Genomic DNA, 26,048 nt, shown 5'->3' with positions numbered 1-26,048 from the left:
AGGCCGGCCTGCGGGCTGCATCCTATCCAAGTCAGATGGGCTGACTTGATCACGGTAGCAGCACCAAGGGCAAGCGGCATACAGGGAAGATAGGAAAACGTGATAGTTCTTGCTTCACACTTTAAACATTGATCTCATGGTCATGATAGTATAATAATATTAATAGAGCCTCTGTAAGCAAACTCACGGGCGCAATGTTTTGTTCGGCGGCTAATAACCAGGAAGCATCAGTCTTGTATAGTGATAAATGCCCCCAGTTTACTTACAGCGTCATCCACTGCATGAGGTAGGGCATTTGCTAGAAATAACGGTACTAATCGGGGAAGAGCGATAATTTTGACAAAGGATAATGGATGATTCGAACAACACACAGCGACTATTGTGAAGGTCTAATCATTGCGGTTTATACCGAAACATAAAAAAGTAGTTGTAGATGGAAAGCGATGAGGAGTGGCCACTACAAATAATCTCTAGAATCATAGATTTCTTGTGAGTTGCTCAGTGGGCCGGGTCGGCCAGGCCACTAGGCCAAATGGCTGACGGTAATGTTCCATATCAATACTATACCGTAGAGAAGTGTTTCTTGTGTCACGTTGGATTTAAAAAGATGCGACTTATCTCCTGTTATAGCTCCCTGGGCGAACACTCATACTCGGTTACTTCCATACACTATAGTTTCCATCGCGCTTAATCTTCATTGTATATCTTCTCTACATGCTTCATGTTTCTAGATAGAATTATGGCAACATACAGTTGCATCCCATCACCAGTAGCCAGTTGAGATCAAGACAATCGCGCATTCACCCGATCAACATGTCCTGACTAAAAAATGACATTGGTCTACATTTGGATGTCCAAATTAGGCTACATCTAGCAGAGTACTTCATCTCTTCTCTGCTTACAGACTAGAGTCAAATCAAGCCACCACAATTTGAGGTAGTTAGTTGGTGCTTTTTTTTTTTTTTTTTTTTTTTTTTTTTTTTTGCAAATACAGTGATATCTTTCTGTATTTGTAGTGGGCCCACCCGGACCCACCCCGGTACTTTGTAGAAAGCTCAAGCGTTATAACGCGACATCAGTAACCACTTTACGCGAAGCATCAGGCACCCAGGCTTCGTTTGCACATCCTTTCAGCTTATAGAATTAATTCCAGGGTCATATTACTACTTCTGCACTTTGCTCTTTCCTCTCGAGTTCAAGTACATCTAGCTGATGAGTAGGCGACCCTTTCTTCTCTCTCCACCAGTTTATTAGGAGCAACTGCCAAAAATTTCCCTTGCGCTTCCTGCTTCATTAGCCTCGGTGTCGCCTTTCCCTATCACATATCTCCAGCCCTCGTCAACGGCCCACCACCATACTCTCGTGAGTCAGGTCTTGAAATTTACACTTCATTTTATTTTTAACAATATTTCAAGCTAAAAAATAACTATAGCTAGCTACACATGCCTTCACATAAAAGATCTTACCAACCCCACGATGATAGTCAAAACAGTGCCAACGCAGGCACCCTAGCATCAACATCGGAAAGCCCAAGCTCACCTTCACATCGCAAACGACCCCGAGTCCACCAATCAGAACGCCCAACATCGCAACCAGACAGCTCTCGAAATGAAGACAACGCCCCTGATGATAATCTGACAGGCGAGCATGGCAATACTCCTCCACGAACCCAGTATGAAATCATGCGCGATGCCGACTGGCAACATTTGCAGCATGAGGAACTCGACGATCGCATGGCCACGCAGAAAGTGCTTGGTCGGACTGTTCAAATCGGCTCCAACAATGCGGCAGAAAGTGGAATTATTGAGTCCGTAACGTGTATCAATTTCATGTGTCACGAACGTCTCCATGTTGAACTTGGTCCATTAATAAATTTCGTCGTTGGCGAAAATGGTAGCGGTAAAAGTGCTGTGCTGACCGCCATCACCTTATGTCTAGGTGCCAAAGCCAGTTCAACAAATCGTGGAGGCAGTCTTAAGGCATTTATCAAAGAGGGCAAGGACTCGTCGCTCATCCAAGTCAAGCTGAAGAACCGCGGAGAAGGTGCATACCAACCTGAAATATACGGAAACGCAATCGTAGTTGAGCGTCACTTCAATAAAACTGGCGTGTCTGGGTTTAAAATTAAAAATGGAATGGGAAGTCGCACTATCTCCACCACACGCCAAACGATTGACGACATCGTCGAGCACTTCTGCCTGCAGGTCGACAACCCCTTGAATATCCTTTCCCAAGACAATGCACGTCAGTTCTTGAACTCCGCCTCCGGAGCTCTGAAATATAAATATTTCGTTCAGGGTGTTCAGCTCGAATCGCTTGATCGCGACTATCGCTTGATCGAAGAGTCTCTCGAAAACACAGACGCAAAGCTCAACTCTCACGACGGCCATTTAGAGCGCCTCAAATCAAATGCCGACCAGGCTCATCGTCTAGCCAATATTGTCCGTGGGAATAATCAAATGCGCGAGACGCTGCAGGTCATTCGTCAGAAGCTCATTTGGGCTCAAGTCATTAAAATGGAAGAGGCTACGGCTGAGGAAAATCAGAATCTCCAGGTCCAAGAGACCAGGGTACGACAACTAGAACAACAGCGCCAAGCATCACTAGCCAACATCGACGCCATCATGAGTCGAATACTCAAGTTCAAAGAGGACTGCGATCAAGCAACCCACGAGTACGACGTATTCTGCGAGCAACATGCCGAAATTGAGGCTGAGTTTACGAAAGTTAAACAGACAGTCCAAAGCCTCCATCAAGAAGAGCGTATGGCACAGAGCCAGTGGCAGGCTGCGCGCGAGGAAATCCGACAGACGATGGAGAAGATCAAGGAAGAGGAAGCCCGTCTTAATGCCGCTACTGGTGACGCTCGCGCCAGAAAACAGGAAGAGCTCGACAACGCAAAGGTTTCGCTCCAAGAGAACATGAATACCTGCAATGATCTCCGCGCATCACAGCCCGATCTCTACCAAACCCTTGAAACCGCCAAAGCCGACCTAAATGAAGCAGAAAGCGAGGCCCGATCGAAAATATCCCAAATAAGCGAAGTTGACGAGGAAATTAAACGTCTCCATCGCGCTAAAGGCAACTTCCTCGATGCTTTTCCGCCCAATATGGGCCGCCTCCTATCTCTCATTGAAAAGGAAAACAGCTGGTCATCTAAGCCGGTTGGTCCGGTTGGCCGGTTCGTTGCCTTAAAACGACCCGAATGGTCGTCCATCATTGAAAAGTTCCTTGGCCAGACTCCCCAAGCTTTCCTAGTAAAGACTAAATCAGACATGGATCGCCTAAGAAATCTCATGAACACAGCAGGCGTCAAAAACTGCCCTATTATCAAAACCTTTGGTCAAACTCTTGACCTCACTGGCAAAGAGCCAGACCCTCGGTACAACACCATCCTTCGGGTGCTTGATTTTGACAACACTATGGTTCGCGATGCTCTTATTATCAACCATTCCATTGAGCAGGTAATTCTTATCAAAGATCGTACTGAAGCAGAGTCAGTGGTCTTCGAGAAGAAGCCAAAGAATTCTGTCGGATGTCTGTGTTTCCATGACCACGCCTCCAAGCGTGGGTCAGGTCTATTATTATCTTCTCGAGATGGCTCAAACTTCAGTACATCGCCTATTGATCGGTTCAATGGAAGTCCCCGCTTGCGCTCCGATTCTGAAGACCAGATCAAACACCGCCAAGAACACAAACAACATCTCAGTGCCGACTACGAACAAATTCAACAGAGAGTCAACGCTGCCCGAGCAGAATGTCAAAAGCATTCATCCAGCATCATGAAAATCGACTCTGAAGTCAAGACTCTAGAATCGAATCAGCGCCGCGTCCGAAATCTCATCACAGATCTTGAGACCGAGCTAGATAGCTTTGAAAGCGGTGATAATCACCTTCGCATGCTGCGTGCTACGCTCAAGGACTGCCAAGAAAGTGAACAGCACCACGGTACCCAATACGGAGCTCTTGTTGACCGCAAAAGCAAAGAATCCGGTATAATGCAACAATCCGCTGGCCGCGTAAAATTAGGTCGCCAACAAAAGGCTGAACTGGAAAAGAAAATCGAAAAGGCGAAAACAAAGGTTTCTACCAATGAAGACGCTCTACGCGTAGCGCAAACGGACAAGATCAACATCCAAGAAACACTTGAAAGAGCCAATATAGAGCTTGATCAAATTCGGGAGCAAGTAGTCAAGAAGAACTCTATCGCCTTGAAGCTAGAGCAAGATGCTCTAGCAGTGACGTCAGGCCGTATTGAAATGGACGCAGGCGAGAACCATGAGAATCTCACTGCCAAATTTAAATCCCTCCAGCATCAGCTCAGGGAGCTAGAGAGCCGACTCGGCGGGACACCCGAGGAAATCGTCGAAAGAGAACAGATTGCCATGCAAAAGTACAATGAGGGCAAAAACCTCTTCCAGGAACTTCTACTAACTCAAAAGGCCCTGAGACGAGCATTAACTGAACGTATTGAACGCTGGCGGTACTTCCAACGCCACCTTTCGGCGCGGACACGCGTCAATTTTTCCTACCTACTCAGTGAACGAGGCTTCCGCGGCAAAATGATCATTGATCATCGTTCCAAGATCCTTATCCTCCAAGTCGAGCCGGATGAGCATCGCAAAAATGGCAAGGGCCGCAGCACAAACACTCTATCTGGCGGCGAAAAGTCATTTTCTTCTATTTGCATGCTTTTGTCTATTTGGGAAGCCATGGGATCTTCAATCCGATGCCTCGACGAGTTTGACGTTTTCATGGACAACGTCAATCGTGCTATCAGTACGAACATGCTAGTAAGTGTTTTTGTTTTATTAGACTATATGTCTATAGCTTCCTTTTGCGAGTGGCACGTTGCTAATATAGAGTGCTTCATCCAGATCACTGCGGCAAGACGTTCTGTTTCAAGACAGTATATTCTTATTACGCCTAATGCCATCGAAGGACGCGCAGAGCTTGACAAGGATGTCAAGGTTATCCGTCTCACAGACCCTCGACAACGACAGCTGACGTCAATGGTCTAATATTCGAATTATTGCGAATGTTACTATAGCTAACGCTGTGGCTGTGACCCTAAATACGATTCCTTTTTAAGTGAGGTTTTCTAGAAAGTTCGTGGAGCTTACGTTGGGGAGGGTGTGGACATTTAGAAGTAACTTGTTTTAAAGGTGCAAACCTAGAGGATACCATATGATTCGGCCATCGGTTTTTATGTTTTTATTTGGTTTTTATTTTTTTGGTCAACTACACTCTCCAGTACATATGCGGCAAATGCGCGCGCAAGTACATTCAAATATAATATTATCTTGATACCAATACCGATGCCATTTTCAAAACCCTTTATACTCTTGAGCCTGAGCTTACATGCCCTTACCGCCTACTACATTTATACTCTGATTCCCTTGCTGCGTAGAACATTGAGAGCTGCACTAGCAGTGAATCCTGTCCACTGGCCTATAGCACCCATTACATTTCCCAGGGCTGAGGTTTCGCGCAGTCGGCGACTCAGGAACTCCTGAGTATCGGCAAAATCCTGCGATCTATCATTCGTCATGAATAATTCAGAGGAGGCGTATATCATGCTGAGGGAACCACGCTTAGTGTACCATGACGGATCAACCGAAACATCGCCAGCCAAGAAGTAGATTTCATCGGTCAAGGCACCCAGTTCTTTGACAGACTCAGGAAGGTATGAGGGCTGTGCCATTAGTGCCAAGGCCTGTAGGTTGAAAATATCAAGCAACTATGTTAGTAACTAACGATCACGAAGACATTCGGGGATACTAACGTCCTGCCACTTGTGAATCACTTCACCATTTCCCTTCAAACGCTCCCATGTCAATGCCTCTACCCGCTCTGCGATACGCGAGCTCTTTAAAGGCTCCTCGCTTAGCAGAGCCTTGCTTTGGTCTGCTAACGCCTGTCTCTTGTTGACCAAGTGCCAGCGCACAAGCGCAAACGCACCGTCGGCCACTGCGGCAACTGTAACTTCGGGGAAGCCAGCTTCACGAGCACCAACGGTAAGCGCTGCGGTCGTAAACCCCAGTTCAGGTACATGCTTGTACGCAGCATCAAGTATTTGTTTTTCGGTCGGCGTGAACTGTTTGCTAGGTGGCGAGGGGTGATCGTACGAGTGGTATAGGCGAGTGCTAGAGAGGATCCCGCTGCGCACTAGGCATTTGGTGTTGGAGGAAGCTATTTGCGTAGCCTGTCGTCGCATTAGGAGAGACATGGCGCAAGAATGTCGCTACGGCCGTAAAGTTTTGATGGACTAAGCAGTTAATGATGTTATCTCCTCTGACGAAGAAATTTTTGCTTCACAGCTAGGTAGTTGTTGAGGGTAGATAGGTACGGCGAATTCTCACATGTGCAAATAGACTGATTTTAGAAGAACTAATAAATTGTCGTAGGGTTCTAATTAGGTTAGCTAGATTTGCGGGTCCTATAGGGTTAGGGGTTCTAGATCATAGAGGTTTAATGTGGTACAAGAGTCAGGGTCAGGATTAAATTCCTGGAGGGAATGATTAGGATCAGAGGCCAGTAAATCTGTTCTGCGTGCTGTTGTTGTAAAACAGGTAAAGACAGGGGCCATCTTTACTGTTGTCTCCTCTTCTTGCCCTTTTAGAGGGTATACAGGTGTTTTGGTTGATTGCGATGAAAAGCCGCCATCATTAAGGCTTGTCTAATCTACTTTTCCCCAACGAATTTCTTCTGGTTACAACTTCATTTAATCACGTGATGTTTGGGTTGTCAGATTGAATATTAGGGTTGGCTGTCTTGTCACCCATCCTTCAGATCAATTTGACTAGATAGCGACAAGGATTAGCCGTAAAAGGCGCTATGGTGAAAGCAAAAAGCGGGTCTTACAAGGTACGCGTTGATAGCTTCAGCCTTGAGAGCAGGGCTAGCAACATGAAAACGCGCTAGCCCACTTTCATCCACTCTTGTAGCCTTGCTGATTGAGAGCTTCCATTCCATTTCTAGCACAACTTTCCGTCCTTGTTTTCGTCCACTTCGCTTTATCAACGACAACTCTTCATATTCTCAACTGAACCGCGCCAACCTTCATAACGCAGCAACGCGCTACTGCTGATTCGTCGTTTCTCTACGTCCGCGCTCCTGATTCGCATCCTATTTACAATACGAACGACCCTCCAGGTACTCGGTCAACATGTGAGTTATACTTGCTTCCTAATGTTTTTGGGATCTATTTTCCCATCTTCTTGGTCGCTTTAGTGCGTCCATCAATCCCTGATTGAGCTAGGAACGCCTTCTACTGGGGTTGAATGGCGTGACTGCAGTGCAGTCCGCGTTTTTGTCTTGAGCTCTGCGCTGTCTTTGGATCGTCTTTGGGCTACCTTTCGGATTGTCTCTCTTAGGAAGGGAATCTCACTGGTAAAAGGAACCCCTCGTTGGTCCTCAATGAGCCTTTCCTGCCTGCATGCTGTTCATTGCATATGTTTTGAGCTGCTCCTTTGTTCCCTAGTCTGGGGCTTTCGGCATCACCTGCTGTTAGCCGTGGCGTTTCTTTAAACGGACATATGGTCTTTGGATCTGGTCTATTGGTTTATTTGGGGTTGGTTGGTTTGACTGGCTGTGGGAGCCATGGTTCTGGCATAGCATGGCATGACATAGCTGGGCTTGGCTTGGCATGGGCTTGACATGTATTCACTGATGCGATGCTCTCTCTGCGAGCGTTTGCTGGGTGGGGATGAAGATGACATTGGGGGAATTGGCGTTCGCTCTGCTTCTGCTTCTGCACTTGGTCGTGTCTTTGCTACATCTCATAGCTTTAGCAAGTCGTCTACAGTTCCAGCTCATGTTTACCGGCCCCGGGTCAAAAAGCCCATCTTCCCTATCTATACCATAGCCATGTGAACCTTTTGCCTCTGTTTTGCTACCGTCTCGCTTCCGCACTTCGTCTGAATTGTCTTGCAGGCAGGGTTTCGCTGTCTTCGTGGCCTGGGTGTTTGCCTCATGTATGCCGAGCGCTTGGTACAGGGACTGTATCTTTTCAAGTCTGTCAATTGACGCCGATTTTTATCCTTGCGCTGGCTTCCGTTGGTCTCCGTTGGGCTCATTTGTTTTTGATCGTCTGGACAGTCCTATCTGCTCGATCATGCCTATCCCTTTAACCGACCTGGGCCTTTCCCAAATCATATCATGCACATGCACCATGGCTAGACTCGCCTGGCCTATTTGCATTAGCTTGAAATGATTTGGTGGCGATTGATCTTTGTGTCTGTAAGCATGAGAAGCCACAGGTGCATCGCCAGCATGAGAAACCACATCAAGCCTATGTCCTGTATGGAACTTTAGCTTTTTTCCTTTTTTTCTTTTTTGGTCTACTGTTGCCTTGTGGTACAACATCCTAAACGTTCCTGGTGTTTATACCCGGATGACGGAACTCCAAAGTGGCAGCATCTGCTTGCCTTTGCTGTTATTCTTAAAATTGTGAAAGCTAAGAGCGGCTACACTCGATTTCCCGCATTACCTGCACAACACAAGCGTTGTAGTGTATTCTCTGCTTGGCTTACCTTCGGCACAAGGTTGCTAGTCCTAGATAGATGGGCGGAAGGCTGGATGCACCCACACAGCAGTTCACCGCTTGTTTTGTTGAGTGATTATTGATTTGTGTTTTATTTATTTCCTTTTTTTCTTCATTTTTCTTTGCTTTTTTTCTTTTTTTTGCAAGATTGTCGTGTTTGACGCCACTAACGGACATGTATAGAGATCTTGTGACGCCCGAGATACTTCACCGCGAGTGCATTTGCTAGCGCTGATCGCATCCCCCCCTATAGCTGGAGTATTGCCAGAAATTCTTGGCAGCACCGACACTATTAATCCAGATACAACAGCTCTAGTGTTGACTACTTTTGTTGATCCGACTGCTGCAATGGGTAAGTCCTCGCCCGGCTAATGAATCAGCTGCCCTACATTGTGAAAAGAAGGGGAGAAAAAAAGACGACGAGCGGAAAGCCCAACATGATATGTGTTCGAGCGTCAATATGAGCCAAGTGGATTCCCAGAGATGCAATGCAGTCTTTGATACGCCTGATTAGCTCTGGAACCCGTGGTTCAACGTAGTGATGTGCACTTCTATGCATGGCCCTACTTGTAAAGTCAATCAGTGGCTACGGTGTGGACGCACACATTAGTCTGGTAGACACTTCATGTCTATACAGACTGTATAACCACAAACTAGCATGCTCTGCGTAAATACCTACGTTGACCTGTCGGGCCGTTCTGCGCAGCCTGTAGGCCAGTTGTATTTTACCGCAAAAACATTATACCATGCATTTCCAACCAAATAGCGCTTGACACTAGCCCAACAGAACAGAGCAGAGCACAGCACAACACGACATAGCACACAGTCCGTGCTATGGTCATGGTTGCATTGTGTATATAGCATAGGAAGCCCCAGCCTGCGTATGCAGTGCGATCGATCCGCTACTCTGTACCCGACCGCTCTTGTTTTCTGGAGCTATAACACACTACACTGCACACCCTTTCATTTCCCTGTTCCTGTAACACACACATAATACCATTACCGCCCTTCCTCTCCGATATTGGAGCCAGGGCTAATATTGGTCCTGTTTAACACATCCAAGGCTAGTCGTCAAAAGTGAGCTTTATGGGCTACAGTTGAGTCATCGAGTTGTCGACTTGGGCCTGGTGTATCTCGGCTAAGTGGCGTGATGCCCACAAGTCCCATTCTGCTCTCTGCTCTCTGCTCTCTGCTCTCTGCTCTCTGCTCTCTGCTCTCTGTTCTCTGCTCTCTGCTCTCTGCTCTCTGCTCTCTGCTCTCTGCTCTCTGCTCTCTGCTCTCTGCTCTCTGCTCTCTGCTCTTTACTGTGTCCCTCTTCTATTCTCTTCTTTCTTCTTTTCCTTTCTCATTTCCTCTGCTTTTCCCCTTCCCCTTCCCCTCTTCCCCTTCCATCCTCTCCCGGACCGGACATTGGTCGAGGCATTGGCTTTGACCCCAAAAAATTACAGTTACACTTTTTCCTGGTACCCTTTTGTCTTCTGTTGCCACCTTCGCCCACATAGCATGCGACTGTCGACCTAGCAATTTGAACTCGTGGCCAATACTTTTCGATGGCGCATAAGATCCTCCCATGAAGTCACAGTTTGCCCGCACTGGCCAATTATGTAGGCCGGTTGGATTTTCAAATACCATGCAGGGCGCACATAGTAGCTTGCCAACTTCAGAATACACACCCCTTTCCTTTTGGTCGTTCCATCCATCATCTTCTTCGGCCTTGCAGATAGCCTCCCAAATTTGGCCTGGGGTTTTTGGCCTCATACGAAAAGTTTCTTTGTCGTTGACTATACTCCCGCGCTTTCCCTGCGCATAATCTGCTTGGGCTTGCTGTATTTCTCAGTTGCCATCGCATCTTGTCCTTGTCTACTTGGCTGCTTTTGTTTGTCGCTAACTGCTTCTCTGTAGCCGACTCTACTGACAACTATCGCCCTGTAAGTTCTTGTTCCCATCCTAGTTCAGTCCAGTCCAGCCTAGCCCAGTCTATGGATATCTTGTCACAATCGCTTGCCTGAACCAATACCGCCTGCCGCTTCTTGGACGTATTGCCACCAGAAATTCCGCCGTGCTAGAGGTGACGCTTGCATTGTCAATAGACTGCGCTTTACTTTGCTTTATGTGTTCGTGGCTCATACCTTGTGCTGCAATCTCCGCCCTGATCCCGAGCTTCTATCAGGCAGCTATTCCTGGTGGCTATCCCTGGCGGCTATCCTTGTAGCCGTGCTTGGCAGCTACCCTCCCCCATCCTAATGAAGTTTTCTATTTTCACACTGCTTCTACAATCTCTATAACCCTCATAATTATCGGTTCAATGGCACTAGCTTACATGGCCTATGATTCACAGGTGGTCTCCAACGACCAGCAGCACGAAAGATCACGGTCTCCCCGCCGCGGACGCTCCCGCAGCCCTGGAAGATTGGGCCGTCGCCGGTCTTTTTCTCCCCGCAGCCGGTCACGTGGTGACCGAGGCGAAAGCCGTGACGACCATCGCCGCAACCGTGACCGTTCCCCGATGATGCAGCAGCCCGGCCCCTCGACTGGTAACAGTGGCCCCGGTGGCAACTATGGAGGTTCCGGTCCCAACAGATCACACGATGATGGCCGCCCGTCGCGCGATTCGATGATCAACAACATGCGCGATTCGTCTCAGCAGGAACGTCGTGTTTACGTCGGCAACCTTGCGTACGACGTCAAATGGCACCATCTCAAGGACTTTATGCGTCAATGTGAGCTGCTAGCTGACCTATCATCCCTAATGAATTGCCTTTTCCTTTCGCTAACTATTCTGTTCTAGCTGGCGAGGTCCTATTTGCTGATGTTCTTCTGTTGCCAAACGGAATGTCGAAGGTGGGCATTTATATGTGATTCATGGCTTGGATTTTGGTCTATGGCTCCCCCTATGCATACCCACTCGCTTCACTACTCTAATCCCCCTTTCTCCCTTCCCCACCCCCTTTGCTTTCACTATGTCACCCCTTTGGACTTGATGGGATTGTTGGATTGACGGGTTGGAATCATGAATTTCCTTGGATGATGTAGGGATGCGGGTAAGTCTTTTGATTCTCTTTTATCTGTTATTGTGGCGATAAAGCTGGGTTCTAACATAAATTCCTAGAATTGTGGAGTACGCCACCAAAGAACAGGCCCAAAATGCTGTTCAGGCCTTGAGCAACAAGAACCTCATGGGTCGCTTGATCTACGTTCGCGAGGTATTTGACTTTATACTTGTCTGATTCTTTTTTCCCAAATTTTGGCTAACACAGTCTACAGGATCGTGAACCTGAACCTCGCTTCCTCAACGCCGCTGGTAATGCTCGTGGCGGTGGATTTGGAGGCGGCATGTCTCAGGGCGGTTTTTCTGGCGGCTACAACATGGGTGGCCCTCCGAGCACTCAAGGCCGTCAGATTTACGTCAGCAATGTTTGTTTCCCTTTTTCTCTAATCGGAAAAAATGCGTACATATACTGACTCTGCATAGCTTTCGTACAATGTTGGTTGGCAGGATCTGAAGGATCTATTCCGACAGGCCGGTAAGTCTTCCTAATATACTTCCAGTCCTCCATTTACATATCACGTACTAAACGAATACCTGCCTGCATATAGCCCAGAACGGCAATGTTCTGCGTGCCGATATCCAGTCAGGCCCAGATGGCCGCCCTAAGGGCTCTGGAATTGTTGTTTTTGAGAGCCCCGACGATGCTCGTAATGCTATCCAACAGTTTAATGGTTATGAGTGGCAGGGCCGTATTATTGAAGTCCGCGAAGACCGCTACGCCGGAAACAACATGGGCTTTGGCGGCCGCGGCGGATTCCAAGGTGGCCGCGGTGGCTTCAACAACTTTGGTCCGCCTCGCGGCGGGTTCATGTCTCGTGGAGGCTTTGGGGGCGGCTTTAGCGGCCGTGGTGGCTTCCAGGGAGGCGCTGGCCACCACTCTGGTGGTTTTGATAACGCCGGCCCTCCTCCTTCTGCCCCCCCTAACCCCTTTACGGATTTCGCAACTGCCGGTAGCGAGCCCAGCGACACTATTTATGTCAGAAATGTAAGTAGTTTGTTTGCCTTCTTATCCACCGTTGACAAGCTTGCTAACATGTTGAACAGCTTCCTTGGTCAACTAGCAATGAAGATCTTGTTGATCTCTTTGTAACCATCGGCAAAGTTGAACAGGCTGAAATCCAGTACGAGCCCAGCGGCCGCTCACGTGGCACTGGTGTTGTTCGCTTTGACAGCGTCGACAACGCTGAAACAGCCATTTCCAAGTTCCAGGGCTACCAGTATGGCGGCCGTGCCTTAAGTCTGAGCTTTGTCAAGTACATCAACCAAAACCAAGGAAACATGCCGCCGTCTGCTAACGCCCCTCCTTCTGGCAACATGATGGGAGGAGGAGGCCCTATGGAGACTGATCATCATGGCGGCATGACCCAGGAGCAAATTATGTAGACAAACCGCTGTCGCGTTTTGTCGCTGGATGTCCAACAGCTGTGAATAGCCTTTGGCGTTATCGCTATCTGTGTTCGCTCTTTCACTCGTTTGCTTTTTAATTATCCATGCTATGCTTTTATTCAGAGCCTCCTCTTTTTTTTCTGATCATCTCATCTAGTACTTTCAGCTGTTTTGGTATTATTTTATTTGCTCCATTTTATATTTCCAATATTAGATTCGTTTATGTATCTGCCAGGTTTGGGTGTTTCTATTGCAAAGGCGTGCGTGCTCAGAAGTATCTTGGTCATGATTAATAGTACAAGAAAATATAGATTGATACGCTCTCAGAGAGAAAAGGTATGAGAGAAACTTTTTAATTGGTTGTAGTAAGAATGAGCCATGGTATTGATTGACAGCTCGATATGCAGTCATAGAATTAGGATGCAGTAGACACGGCCGTAGCAGTAGTAGTCGTAGTTGTCTTCTTCTTTTTAGCCTTGGCCTTCTTCTTGCTTCGGTCTCTGGGTTTCAGTGCGACCATTCCGGCCTTGCAAATGTCGGCATAGCGCGTGTAAAAGCGGTCTAGGTCTCCTGGCTGTACGACTGTCGACAGTTTGACCTTCTCTTTGCGCTTGGACTTGGACTTGCCGTTGGTCGCCCGAACAATCAGCGGCAGCGGCGCCGCAAGGTCCAGGTCGGGTGTGGGGGAGTCGTCTGTCGCGGCTGGAATGTTCTGGCCATAGGTAACTGTACAATAAATAGAGCGTTAGATTCTAGAATGATGTACGAGGTGCAGGGAAAAGGAGAAAAACGTACGACGCTTCTGCACTAGATAAATCGATCCGTGGACCTTGGGTTTCTTGTCGTCGAAGAGCGCCGCTAGCCGGGTGAAGAACTAGATCGCGTTAGTATGGTCTTCGGAGGGCATATCGGCAGGGATGTTTGCGGGCCTACATCTTCGTTGGACAAGTGATTAGACGCCATCTTGATTATGGTGCTGCGACATGTCAGGCTATCGTGATGTCTGTGGTTAAGCCAGCAAACGAACTTGGGGCTCAAGGTGAAGCGGTGGAGGGGTGAAGCACTAGAGTACTGCACTAACATTTTGCTGCGGATTCAGTATGCCAAGTCTATTAAGGAAGGACTTAGGCGGATTTGAGGCTCCACTTGCCATTCCTAGTTGTGCTGATAAGGGCGATAAGCCTAGCAATTCATCTAAACCTTGAAAAAAAGTTTAGATGAATTGATGGACTGTCAAATCATTGCGAGGTGACTCTGTACGACGATGGCAAGCTGTGTTTCTTACTACTACCACTGATTTTAGTATTTATTTTACCACCGGCCCCCGTATCTCCTTGTTGCAGTCTCTTCTCTTTTTCTTCTTTTTCTGGTATTATGCTTTGCGCTTTTCCTGTGTGCCAAGACTATGCCTCCCTCTTCTAAGCGCAAAAACGCCGAGCCCTTCGAGGGCGGCCGCTCGTCTAAACTACTCAAGCAACAGATTGCCGACGACGATGCGGCCATTCGCGAGCTCGAAAAGAAGCTCGGTATCAAAAAGAACCGGAAGTCGACTCCTAAGTCATTCAAAGATGATGGTCTGGAAGATTTGTTTGGGGCCGATTTCGACAAGTCCGACGACGAAGATGTAGAACAGTCGAAGCAAAAAGCCGAATACGACTCCTGGCTAGCCTCCAAGCGTGCGTCGGCTAGTGAGGGCAAGAGTAAGGCCTGGGCGCCCACGCGCAGGCAGGAAACCATGAAGGAAGACGAGTCTTCTAGGGAAAATGAGGAAATGGCCAGTTTTGAAGGCTTTGAAGATGATAGCGCTAGCAATGGGGAGGATGGAGAGGATGGATTTGAATTCGACAGTGAAGATAGCGAAAAAGAAGGAGATGTACAGGCTGGATATGAAGAAAAGGATGAGGATGACATGGGAAGTAACCTCGATTCCGAAGACCTCGATTCCGAAAACCTCGACTCCGAAAGTTTTGACGACGACAGTGCAGACGAAGAAGACGAAGAAGGCGAAGCCTCGACTCCCCGAGTCCGCGAAAACCCATACACAGCTCCGACAGAAGGTCGCATAGTCGAAAAATATGTTCCCCCTTCATTGCGCAAGGCAGCACTCGGTTCCTCAGAGACGGCCTCTCGGCTTCAACGACAGCTCCAGGGTTATTTCAACAGGCTCTCAGAATCAAACATGCTTGGAATCCTGAAAGACGTTGAAAAGATCTACACCAACCACGCCCGAGGAGACGCAAACAATGCCATGATTGATGCACTCATGATGCAGGTCTGTAACCCGGCTACGCTACCAGACACCTTCTACGTTCTTACGGCCGGTTTTGCTGCTGCCGTGTACAAGATTATCGGAGAAAGCTTTGGTTCTCAGCTAGTCACCAAGGTCACAGAGCTTTTCCAAAAAGAATATGACGTTGCGCGCAAGACAGAGGGTCAACCCTCCAAACACACCTCTAACCTTTTGACCTTTATGTCGGAGCTTTATGTTTTCCAGGTTGTGGGTTGCAACATGATCTTTGACTTCATTCGCCTGCTCCTAGAAGATATTACAGAACTGAGCACAGAGCTAATACTCCGGATTGTGCGTATGGCTGGAAAGTACATGCGAAAAGACGATCCACAGGCCCTCAAAGACATTGTATCCGCCCTAGGCAACCCAGGCTCGATTCAAGAGAACAAAGAGATATCTGTCCGTACCAAGTTCATGATCGAGACTATTACAGACCTTAAAAACAACAAACTCAAAGCCGGTGTCCAAGAATCTGCTGTCGTCGCTGATCATGTGGCTCGTATGCGCCGACTACTAGGATCTCTCAACCAAAGACGACTTGCAGCAAGCGGGCCTTTGCGTGTAGGCTTGCAGGATATTGCGTTAGCGGACACTAAAGGAAAGTGGTGGCTCACTGGTGCCAGTTTTGCTGATCCTCGCAAAGCTAAGCCTGCTAGTGAAAGCGGCCCTGACGCCGCTGCTGAAAAGGGACCCCACCAGTCGGTATTGGACGATGGCTATGCCTCTACGGATAGCGAGGACTATGAGTTTTGGCTGCCAGAAAATAAGCTGCGACAACTTGCTATTGAGCAGGGCCTGAAGAAGGAGGTCCAACAAACTATCATGATTGCCATTGCAGGCTCGGCCAGTGTTGACGATGCAGTCGTCCATTTCCGGAAGCTGAACTTGAACAAAATACACCGCTGCGACGTCGCACTTGTGCTTATGACCTGCGCTTCGAGCGAACAACCCTACAACCCTTTTTATGCTGCTGTAGCAAAACGGCTGGCTTCTGATGGCCGCATTCGATATGCATATAGAAGCCAGTTGCTATCGGTATTCCGGAGGCTGGGTGAGTCCCTTTTTGACGAAGAAGAAGAAGAAGAAGATGAAGACGGTCTGAGATTAGACGAGGAAAGGTTAGCCAACATTGGAAAGTTTGTGAGTTCGCTAGTCGTCGATGGCTCCATGTCGTTGCAATCTCTGAAGGCATTGGACTTCCCCACCATGCAGAAAAAGAGTTCTCTTCTAGTGGGCCGAATCCTGAAGAGCATGTTCGCCGAGGCCATCAAAGCCGGAAAAGTGAAGGATAGCAAGGGCAATAGACAAGGCCCTGAAGAGACACTGAGGCGTGTTCTAAAAGACACGGAGGGAACAGCACTAGCTGCTAGTCTTCAGTTCATGTTTTCTAAGCTACTGAAATCGGGAAAGCTTAGCAAAGACGAAACGAAGGCCTGCAAGGCCGCAAGAACGATACTTGAGCAACAAAATATGTAGTTGATTGGGGTGGCTTGGATAATGTGTATATTTATAAGTAAACCGATTTGACCATGGATGGAGATAAAAGCCACCAACTCACTAATATAGGTTACAATTACAGAAAACGTCCTTGTTTCATGGCCATAGAATTCGATCAGCTTAATGTAGATTTGAGAAGATGCCAGTCAACAAAGAGTTTATTTTTATTAAATGATATGATGATTCTGGAACAAGAGCGACAATGTAGAAAAGGGTCTAAAAGGGCGTGATATGACACAGTGCAGACCTCGATAAACATACGTACATACAATGGCAAGCGGAATCCCCAAGAGACCCTGCGACATAGCCCTGGGATAGAAGACAATTTTGGCGCTTGTTTGGCTGGCATCAACGCAAAATTTCTTTGTCGGATGGCCTAGATCTACTAACGTGGTTGAGCGAGTGCAAGGTCATTGGTGTCAATGAAAACAATATATGTATTTTTTTTTGAGTACCATGGGGATGGGGATCTAAACGGAAACATGGAAAAGAAGGCTAGTGTTGGTGTTAGAAATCATTGTACAATTATGTGTAGCAGAAACTGCAATCTATACTACGCATCCGCTCAAAATGTAGGCTAAAACTTAGCCCTGCCCTGAGCCGCTTAGAAGTGGATGGCCTGAGAGTGAGTAGCCATGGCAGCCTCTTTGAAAGCCTCGGCTAGAGTGGGGTGGGCATGGCATGTCCGGGCAATGTCTTCGGTGGAGGCGCCATACTCCAGAGCCAGAGCACCCTCAGCAATCATCTCACCAGCATTGGGACCAATAATGTGGACACCCAGGAGTCTGTCAGTCTCGGGATCGGCGAGCATCTTGACCATACCATCAGAGTCTTGGTTAGTCTTGGCACGAGAGTTGGCGCTGAAGGGGAAGGTTCCGACGTTGTAAGGAATGCCAGCAGCCTTCAGGTCCTGCTCAGTCTGACCAACCCACGAAACCTCGGGGTGGGTGTACATGACGGAGGGGATAACACCGTAGTTGACGTGACCGTGGCCCTTAGTGATGTACTCGACAACGGCAACGGCCTCCTCCTCAGCCTTGTGGGCCAGCATAGGACCGAAAGTGGCGTCACCAACGCAGCGAATGTGGGGGACGGAAGTGCGGAACTCGGAGTCAATAATGACACGGCCACGCTCATCCAGCTCAACAGGCGTGTTCTCAAGGCCCAGACCACCAGTGTAGGGGCGACGTCCAATGGCAACGAGGACAACATCGGCATTTAGCTATATGGGAGGAGGAACATGTTAGCGCGGTTTGTAGTAGAAAAAAACAGGGTATTGGCGCAGTGTTGGCAACAAGGTTTTATCAGTTAAAACCCTAAATACCGCGAGAGACAAGATGTTGTTGGTTTAACTCTTGTCGGGGTGCAGCAACAAGGAAGCATTATTCAAACTTACAGTCTCGGGCTTGCCACCCTTGGCAGACTCAATCTGCAGCTGGACCTTCTCGCCACTCTTGTCACCACCCATGACCTTGGTGCCAAGCTTGAAGTCAATTCCCTGCTTCTTGAGCAGCTTCTGGGCAGACTTGGAGATCTCGGTATCCATACCAGGACCGCCAATCTGGTTTAGGAACTCGACAACAGTGACCTTGGAGCCTAGACGAGACCAAACGGAGCCCATCTCCAGACCAATGATGCCACCGCCAATGATGATCATGGACTCAGGGACCTTCTTCATGGACAGAGCGCCAGTGCTGGTAATCACGCGCTCCTCGTCAATCTCCAGACCGGGGAAGGGAGTAGCCTCTGAACCAGTGGCAATCAGGATGTTCTTGCCAGAAACGGTGGTCTCACCGCCATCGTTGAGTTCAACCTTGATGTCGTTCTCGTTAATGAAGGAGCCAGTGCCCTTGAGGTACTCAACATTGTTCTTCTTCAAAAGGAACTCAATACCCTTGGTAAGACCGGCAACGGAAGTCTCCTTGGCCTTCATGAGGTTGGCGAGGTTAAGCTTGACATCGCCGACATCGATACCGCGGCTCTTGGAGTCGTGGAGAATGGTGTGGTAGAGGTGGGAGTTGTTGAGAAGCGATTTTGAGGGAATGCAGCCGACGTTGAGGCAAGTACCACCGAGGGTGCCACGCTTCTCGATGCAGGTGACCTAGAGGGAGATAGCATGTTAGGGGGATTTGCGGGACCACGTGCGACTAGATTTGGCGGCCAAAGCCTGGGATCGTTTCATACCTTGAGACCCTCCTGACCGGCCTTGATAGCGGCGACGTAGCCAGCAACACCGCCACCGACGATGACGAGGTCCTTCTGCTCTGTAGACCATTATGTGTTAGCATATGCTCATGTACTTGCACCGGACTATCGTTTCCGAGAATACAGCGAGAGAACAGTAATCGTTGTTCTTAGGGACGCATACCAGTGGCAGAAGAGTACATGCGCACCCATTTTGAAGGGGAGACAGCACTATAGAGGGAATGAGTTAGTCGTTGTGGGAGAGAAAAGCGCTAGCAAAGAGGAAGGCAAAGAAGCTAGCAGAGATAACTCAAGTCCGGCTACCGCGGACGAGCGACTTTCAAAGAGTTTTACTCCGACCAAGCATACAAGTGCTGACTAGCCGGCCATAAGAAAACAAATCACCGAGTTCTAATTTGACTCACCTGGTCTGTCTGAAGGCTGAGCGGGCAACAGCGCGGGGTATTAAAGAACTTGAAAGCATTGTGGAAAAGAAAAACAGGGGAAAAACGAGATATCTCGTAGATAGCGACGATTGGCAATAAAAAATGTTATCACAGGTTCGCGAAAACGGAAGCGGAGGAGAGCAATTATAGCTTTACTAAAATGCGAGTGAAAAACGACGTCGGTCGCTGCCAGGTGTAGGCGAAGTTCAGCCGAGCCTTAACCTTTTTACACCACCTAAAGGTTATAATTAGTCGCATGCCTTGTTATTGCGGCTACCAACCGGTTGCTCTGAGGCCAGTTTTTTTTCTGGGTCCGGTATTTTCCAAGGCTCCAAAAAAAACTATCCAATACGGAAGGCGGGACCGAAGCATGTCATAATTCCGACCATTCCCGTGGTCAAGCTGAAGCGCATTTACGCCACATGCAAGGCCTAGAGACGCCACAGTTACAAGGGTCCGAAGCGCAACCAACTTCCCTTTCTCTTTGCTTGCGCCACGAAGGTCACTTTGCACCTTGTGCAACAATAAACGGCCTAAAAGTATGGACAACAACCAATAGTTTGAATGTTTGCGTTTCAATGATTTAACAATGCTAGAGTTGGCTGGCCATACATGACGGCCTCCATGCATTGGAGCTTTTACTATTTGGAAATCTGCTACTAACAACATGATTGTAGGGGTTGAGCATGGCTCATACATTATTGACTAGTCTTTACTGTATGTACTACTATGCCTTAGTTCTGTTTTCAGGACAGTCGCGACTGTAGGAAGATAGAGAACATAGAGGTGCATGCAATGTCGATAGATAACTGGCTATGCCGTGGAATGGGGAGAGGAATAGAAGATAGTAAGTAGGCACATGTGGTAAAGTAAAAGGGAGCGAAAGGTAATAGTAATAAAATAGTAGACACTGAAGACTATCTAACTTAAAAGAAAAGCAGGTAACAAAATCTAGTATGAATACCAGAGCGTAACTTCGAGACCGCATAAACGATCTTCTGGCCTAAAGCAGCTCGGGTTTCCTTGCCCGGGTTTTGAGCTTAATCTTTTGTACCTTTTATCAGGATACTATGAGATATCTCCCCCCAATGACTTGTCACCCTCGCAGGTTGTCGACCTTATATCGACGGGTTGTTGATGAAGGAGATGGCGAGAGAATGTTGGGAGATGGTGATTTATCTTAAGCCTACTAGTAAGTCTAGAAAGGCATTTACTAGCATATTACAAAGGTATCGCTGCTTTGCTGGGTCTGATTTGCCTGCAGCGGTCCTAAATTTGACACTGGCTATTATCCTCAATCTGTGCAGTTTCTCTCATGATAAAGCTGTTTTCCCATGCGCCTACTTTTGTGTTCTGTGTGCCGTAGTGTGTGGTGAGGCACCATCACTGCCACTATTACTGTCGATTGGTAGACTATCATCTTGCGGTAAGTTGGAGTTGACATATTTCTTCCTCGGGAGTCACAAGATTCTCATTATGTGGCATTATATCGATGTGCTGGACTAAGCGTGTCAGTCAGTTGGAAAAACTCGCTATCTCAAACGAGGTCATCATATCTAAAAGATAGTATCAAGTGCAAAATAGAGCTGGAATATATGACTTACAATCGTCAAGATAGCCTAGCAAAACTCGATGAACCGATGATAGTCTGATGTTAGTTGATGTGGGGGTGGGGTTTACGGTTATCAATTAACCAACAAAAAGCTGCAAAACAATCTAGGACCAAAGTCACATATCCACTTGGTCTTCTTTGTGGTAAGTTGCATAGCCTCGGGGGCGCTCTGCAAGCAACGCTGCCTATGCGGAACCCCATTCCACGCACCATTAGGGCTCCGCCGTGAGGCTCCCCTTTGTCTTGAGGACATATGAGTGAGTGGAATTTGCTGCAAGGTGGCCAGTCTGGCCTTAGCCAAACATACCTTCCTTTAGCCACCAGGGATAGAGCAGTACCTACCCAATACAAGACTCGGGCAGATATTCGCAATGGCGTGAAATAAGCCTCCTAGACCTTGACGTGTCCCCAACCAAGAGCGCAACCGACGAGAAAGACAAGAGAAGCATATGATGCCATCTCCTCACAACGGAATTTAGAGGGACTGAGATCACAGTATACTGAGACAACTCAAAGCTCGGAGGCGCGCGCACTGGTTGGGACTTCGCCATCTATCAAAGAGGTTCAAAGCAAAGAGGCAAGTGGAGGTGGGTTACTCGGGACAAGCCATCAAGTATCTAATATGAAACCCGCAGGCGTGCCAAATGGCCTGAGAACAGCCACACACACTTGGCTGACAATATCCTTGTGATTATCAACAACCAAGCTGCACATGCCTACTTGTTTCCCCGACAAACTCTAGCTAAGAAATAGCCCTCAGTTCCATCGGTTGGCGAAGATAGGGCAAGACAGGCGCCGTTTATCCCATGTGAGCATCCGACAAGCCATGTATTTCTAGGTCCATGAGCACGGCCATTTACGGCAACGAACTCCCTAACTCTCTGGAAAAATAAGGCGCTACCCTCCAAACATCCCTCAACTCCCCCATCCACAACTTATAGTCACTGAGCAACTACAAGCACTTGCGATCAGCTCGGATTGATTGTAGGAACTAGAAGCCCTGTCAAGACACAGAAATATTGACTTCAACGCCTCCATGAAAAATATTCCATGGACTTCCCCTCTAGAGACGAGTCCAAGTATGACTGCTTGCGACCCGCTTCCGATAAAGGGACATCGGGGCTCACTACACCCCCGAGCACGAGGACACCCGGAATACACTTTCCACATTTTCCTCTGTTGAAAGGCAAACGTATTTCGGATATTGTGTTTCTTAGAGGCCGATAAAACGGTTGATTGACCGAACCCTCGCAATAAACGTCTCACGCAGACGCCTTCTAGATAGAGATTTCTCCCCGAAGTTTGTGTATAGTCGTAGTCATAATCAGTAGGCCCATAAGGAGGAAGCCTAGCTAGGACGGCGCCGCTCGGATCTCACGAACCACCACGCCCCGAAGTCAGCGGCCTCCTCAAGGACCCGACAACTCTTTTATTTCGTTTTTCGGTCCCTCGGCTTTGATAGGAGTCTTCGAAGACTCAAGGGTAGATCGACGCCTAATCATTTAGTAAAGTCAGCCCATGTGACAAAAAAGGATATCAAGTAATAATGATAAGAATCTTGTTAAAAGAAACGACCACCACACTATGATGAGCTAAAGTAGGGAAGAGCAAGAGAAGATGGCGAAGTTATGGGATTTCAAGGGGTGGTAAACAAAGACCAAGGCTCTGAGGATTGCCTTAGCAGTCAACACCACGATGCGCAGCATTAAATTACATGAATAAAGCCGCGTCATCTCGGAATCTACAGGGCGAAAGCCATAATCCCGAAAGCGATGCGCTAACAAGCGTGATGGGAACATGGAAAGTTTACGGGCCCATAAAGGCCGAGCTGTTCCTGCGGGTAGCGGAACTCGAAGCGATGAGTTTGCTCCGGTTCCAGGTTCTAGGAGTACTCCTGATGGCGACAACTTCCGGACATTCCAGAGGACCCAAGAAACGTTGGGATGAGGCCGCGAAGTCCAGCGGGATAAATCAGGAGGCCGACCCTGTCAGGGCTAGTAATGCAGGGAAAGGGGTTGGTCGTAGTCGTATTGGTGCTCTGTTCGACCCCATGGGAATTTGGCAGATAGTCTAGCGTGGCGGAGTAGACCTAGACCTAGTTTCACATCCCCTTACAGTCAAGTGAACTCCAACTTTAACTTAAGTTGGTTGCCTGGCCAGGCGAAGGCTCCGGTCCGGCCGTAGGCTTTTTGAGTGACTGGAACTATCGGCGTTTAGGGTGGGAAATTAGGAGAAAACAGAGTGAAAAGATCATAGTAAGCAAGTTTAGGCTGGGTGGTTGCTATAATGTGGGCAAAAAAAAAGGGGGGGGGGGGTTGAAAAAGGCGAGGGTTACACGTGTGAAAATAAGATGATTTGAATAGGAAACCACCCGATTTGAGAAAGAGCTGCACATAAAAACAGCAGGTACGTAGTATAGGAGAGCAGAAGCAACAAGGCAAAAGTGCAAGCGTGATATTACAGCTGCAAGCAGAGGGCATGGCATCAAAAAAATTGTTGCGGTCTGGCACATTGTCATTGGTGGTCAATAGCTTAATGCTTGCTGAATTGATCGTTCCTTACCGCACCGTCCCACTAAAGTTCAAGCCCCAGCCAGCCCCTGTCTAGGCTGCACGTTTGGCTTCTTGAAGCAATGAGGTGCATATCAGTCAGGGTACATACGCCATGTGCTGCAGGGTCGCGCAGCGTAGCAGCATGTATGTAGCCAAGTGGTAAGGTCCAATTTTTGCCAAGCCTAAGATCTTACAGATTAATGCTTTTATTGGTCTGATCAGGTACAGAGAAGTGCACGCCCCTGGCTTTGTCCTTGTTGAGTTAACGATTCCTCCAAGTTAAGCTAAGCAAAAAAAAGCAAGCTTTGGGCTAGCCTGGCCAGATAGGCCTGCCAACCACTTCCCATAAAGGCCTTCTTGTTCTCTTGTTTGTCCTAGGAGGCTGTTCCGTTTGAATTGTAGCCATCTCAGGACTCACAAGGCCATTATTTCTGTGGTTTTGGCCGCTAATACCCCCTTTTCCCTCCCCCTTTCCATTTCTCGTCCCATACTGTCTTTTCCTTTCAAGTTTCATATTGCATTGGCTTAATAGTCCTCGATCATACAACCTCTTCGTCGACCTACCTGTTATCCTTTTTGGCCCCATCTACCGTCCAAAAGCACCACTTCGACGCACTTCGACACCGACCAGCTCTGCCACCCTCCTCCTCCAAACCAACCACTGCCCTGAATCGACACAATGGCACCAAAATCCGGTGCGTCTAGGCGCCAGAGGGAGTACCCTATCATGACGCCAGACGATGTCAAGGCCCAGATTGCTGAAGGCCATTCTATGGTCATCTTCGAAAACTATGTTCTCAAGATCGACGCCTGGATCCCGTACCACCCCGGCGGTGAACTGGCTGTTTACCACATGATTGGCCGTGACGCCACTGATGAGATGATTGCGTAAGTATCTCCAAGTCTTGGCAGGTCTCCGTTCATCTCTGTAAAACATTGGCTCTAACCACCTAGTTTACTACAGCCTGCATTCTCCCGAAGCCCGTGCCATGATGGCGCGCTACAGAGTCGGCCGCATCGAAGGCCGCTGGACAAACCTCGTGCCCCCGATTTCAGGCGGGAAGTATCTAACCAAAGCCCAACTCACAGAAAAGAGCATCCCCAGCTCTTCCAGCGACAGCAGCTCAGCGCCGCCGTCCCCCACATTCGACAAAGAGCCGTCATCCGGCCTTCGTGGCCGCAAAACTGCTGGCCTCAAGGAGCCCGCTGTGCGCAGCGTCTCTGTGTCCTCAATTGAGGACGAAGAGCTCAAAGTCCCCTTAGATGGCATGACATATCTAGACCTAGAAACAAAAAAGGCCATATCGATTGACTTGGACAAGTACCCGTCTCTGGAGGAAGATTCCCAAGCCATGATTGTCGAGAAATACCGCGAGCTGCACGAAAAGGTCAAGGAGGCTGGCCTGTACAAGCTGCGCCCGATGTCGTACGTTGTCGAATTCACGCGGTACACTGCCTTCTTCCTGACTAGCATGTACCTACTGCACCTCGGATGGTACTGTAGCAGTGCCCTTATTCTCGGTATCTTCTGGCACCAGCTGTCATTTTTTGGCCACGATTCGGGCCACATGGCCATCACACAAAATTTCACACTTGATACGCTTATGGGCATCATGGTCGCCGATTTTGTTGGTGGGTTGTCTCTGGGCTGGTGGAAGTGGAGCCATAATGTACATCATATCGTCACCAACCATCCGGAACATGATCCTGATAACCAGCATCTGCCTTTCCTGGCCGTCTCCCACCGTTTCTTCGAAAACCTATGGTCCACGTACCACAAGAAGATCCTCGCCTATGACTGGTTTGCACAGAAGATCGTGCGCTGGCAGGCATACCTCTACTATCCCATCATTGCCTTTGGCCGTTTTAACCTCTATGTTCAGGGCATGATTTTCCTGATCAAGGGCACCGGCCCCACCAAGGGCCAGGCCTGGTGGTGTCGCTGGCTTGAGATTGTTGGTATGACCTTTTTCTGGTACTGGTTTGGATACTGCCTTGTGTACAAGAGCATCGATGGCGGATGGAACAGACTTGCCTTTGTCCTCATCAGCCACATGGCCACCACGCCTCTACATCTCCAAATCACCCTATCTCACTTTGCTATGAGCACCATGGACCTCGGACCGGCCGAGTCCTTCCCCCAAAAGATGATGCGCACCACTATGGATATTGATTGCCCGCAGTGGATGGACTTTGTTCATGGCGGTCTACAGTTCCAGGCCGTTCACCACCTCTTCCCCCGTATCCCCCGCCACAACCTACGTGATGCTCAGAAGCTGGTGTTTGAGTTTTGCAAAGAGACGAAAATTCCGTACGCCTTCTTCGGCTTTACCAATGCCAATGTGCAGATGATTGGCCATCTGGCCGATGTCGCTCGCCAGGGTCAAATTCTGGCCAAATGCAAGCAAAGCATGATCGACCGCAATGAAATCTTGGGTCACCACCACTAAGTCTCAGAGTTGTTTGAAGGAACGTTGGGTTTACGCA

General features: G+C 48.4%; 7 protein-coding genes across 7 annotated transcripts; 4 read left to right on the top strand and 3 right to left on the bottom strand.

The window, feature by feature from the left end:
- Positions 1 to 1,442: 1,442 nt before the first annotated feature.
- Positions 1,443 to 5,021, top strand: HOO65_030574 (Structural maintenance of chromosomes protein 6; the record flags this gene model as incomplete). The annotated part of the gene is made up of 2 exons (XM_071001807.1): positions 1,443 to 4,779; positions 4,831 to 5,021. The coding sequence occupies 2 exons, from the start codon at positions 1,443 to 1,445 to the stop codon at positions 5,019 to 5,021; spliced, it is 3,528 nt and encodes a 1,175-aa protein (XP_070860253.1).
- A 362-nt stretch (positions 5,022 to 5,383) lies between these two features.
- On the bottom strand, positions 5,384 to 6,229 carry HOO65_030573 (ubiquinone biosynthesis protein COQ9; the record flags this gene model as incomplete). The annotated part of the gene is made up of 2 exons (XM_071002347.1): positions 5,384 to 5,716; positions 5,786 to 6,229. The coding sequence occupies 2 exons, from the start codon at positions 6,227 to 6,229 to the stop codon at positions 5,384 to 5,386; spliced, it is 777 nt and encodes a 258-aa protein (XP_070860252.1).
- A 4,636-nt stretch (positions 6,230 to 10,865) lies between these two features.
- HOO65_030572 (putative RNA-binding protein) lies at positions 10,866 to 12,977 on the top strand (the record flags this gene model as incomplete). The annotated part of the gene is made up of 8 exons (XM_071001987.1): positions 10,866 to 11,265; positions 11,334 to 11,386; positions 11,579 to 11,586; positions 11,655 to 11,748; positions 11,810 to 11,959; positions 12,018 to 12,069; positions 12,143 to 12,579; positions 12,639 to 12,977. 8 exons carry the CDS (start codon positions 10,866 to 10,868, stop codon positions 12,975 to 12,977), a joined length of 1,533 nt encoding a protein of 510 aa, XP_070860251.1.
- A 418-nt stretch (positions 12,978 to 13,395) lies between these two features.
- Positions 13,396 to 13,943, bottom strand: HOO65_030571 (signal recognition particle subunit srp14; the record flags this gene model as incomplete). The annotated part of the gene is made up of 3 exons (XM_071002416.1): positions 13,396 to 13,706; positions 13,776 to 13,854; positions 13,914 to 13,943. 3 exons carry the CDS (start codon positions 13,941 to 13,943, stop codon positions 13,396 to 13,398), a joined length of 420 nt encoding a protein of 139 aa, XP_070860250.1.
- Positions 13,944 to 14,385: 442 nt separating this feature from the next.
- HOO65_030570 (Suppressor of glycerol defect protein 1) lies at positions 14,386 to 16,746 on the top strand (the record flags this gene model as incomplete). The annotated part of the gene is made up of 1 exon (XM_071000445.1): positions 14,386 to 16,746. One exon carries the CDS (start codon positions 14,386 to 14,388, stop codon positions 16,744 to 16,746), a length of 2,361 nt encoding a protein of 786 aa, XP_070860249.1.
- Positions 16,747 to 17,371: 625 nt separating this feature from the next.
- On the bottom strand, positions 17,372 to 19,435 carry HOO65_030569 (dihydrolipoyl dehydrogenase; the record flags this gene model as incomplete). The annotated part of the gene is made up of 5 exons (XM_071001999.1): positions 17,372 to 17,989; positions 18,164 to 18,868; positions 18,952 to 19,031; positions 19,136 to 19,182; positions 19,377 to 19,435. The coding sequence occupies 5 exons, from the start codon at positions 19,433 to 19,435 to the stop codon at positions 17,372 to 17,374; spliced, it is 1,509 nt and encodes a 502-aa protein (XP_070860248.1).
- Positions 19,436 to 24,240: 4,805 nt separating this feature from the next.
- On the top strand, positions 24,241 to 26,011 carry HOO65_030568 (Delta(8)-fatty-acid desaturase; the record flags this gene model as incomplete). The annotated part of the gene is made up of 2 exons (XM_071002081.1): positions 24,241 to 24,449; positions 24,526 to 26,011. 2 exons carry the CDS (start codon positions 24,241 to 24,243, stop codon positions 26,009 to 26,011), a joined length of 1,695 nt encoding a protein of 564 aa, XP_070860247.1.
- Positions 26,012 to 26,048: the final 37 nt, after the last annotated feature.

Source organism: Ceratocystis lukuohia (assembly GCF_044167205.1).
Source record: "Ceratocystis lukuohia strain C4212 chromosome Unknown Supercontig3_pilon, whole genome shotgun sequence".
Lineage (NCBI taxonomy): Eukaryota > Fungi > Ascomycota > Sordariomycetes > Microascales > Ceratocystidaceae > Ceratocystis > Ceratocystis lukuohia.
Note: the sequence above shows the minus strand (reverse complement) of the source record. Positions and strands in the feature narration are given on the sequence as shown.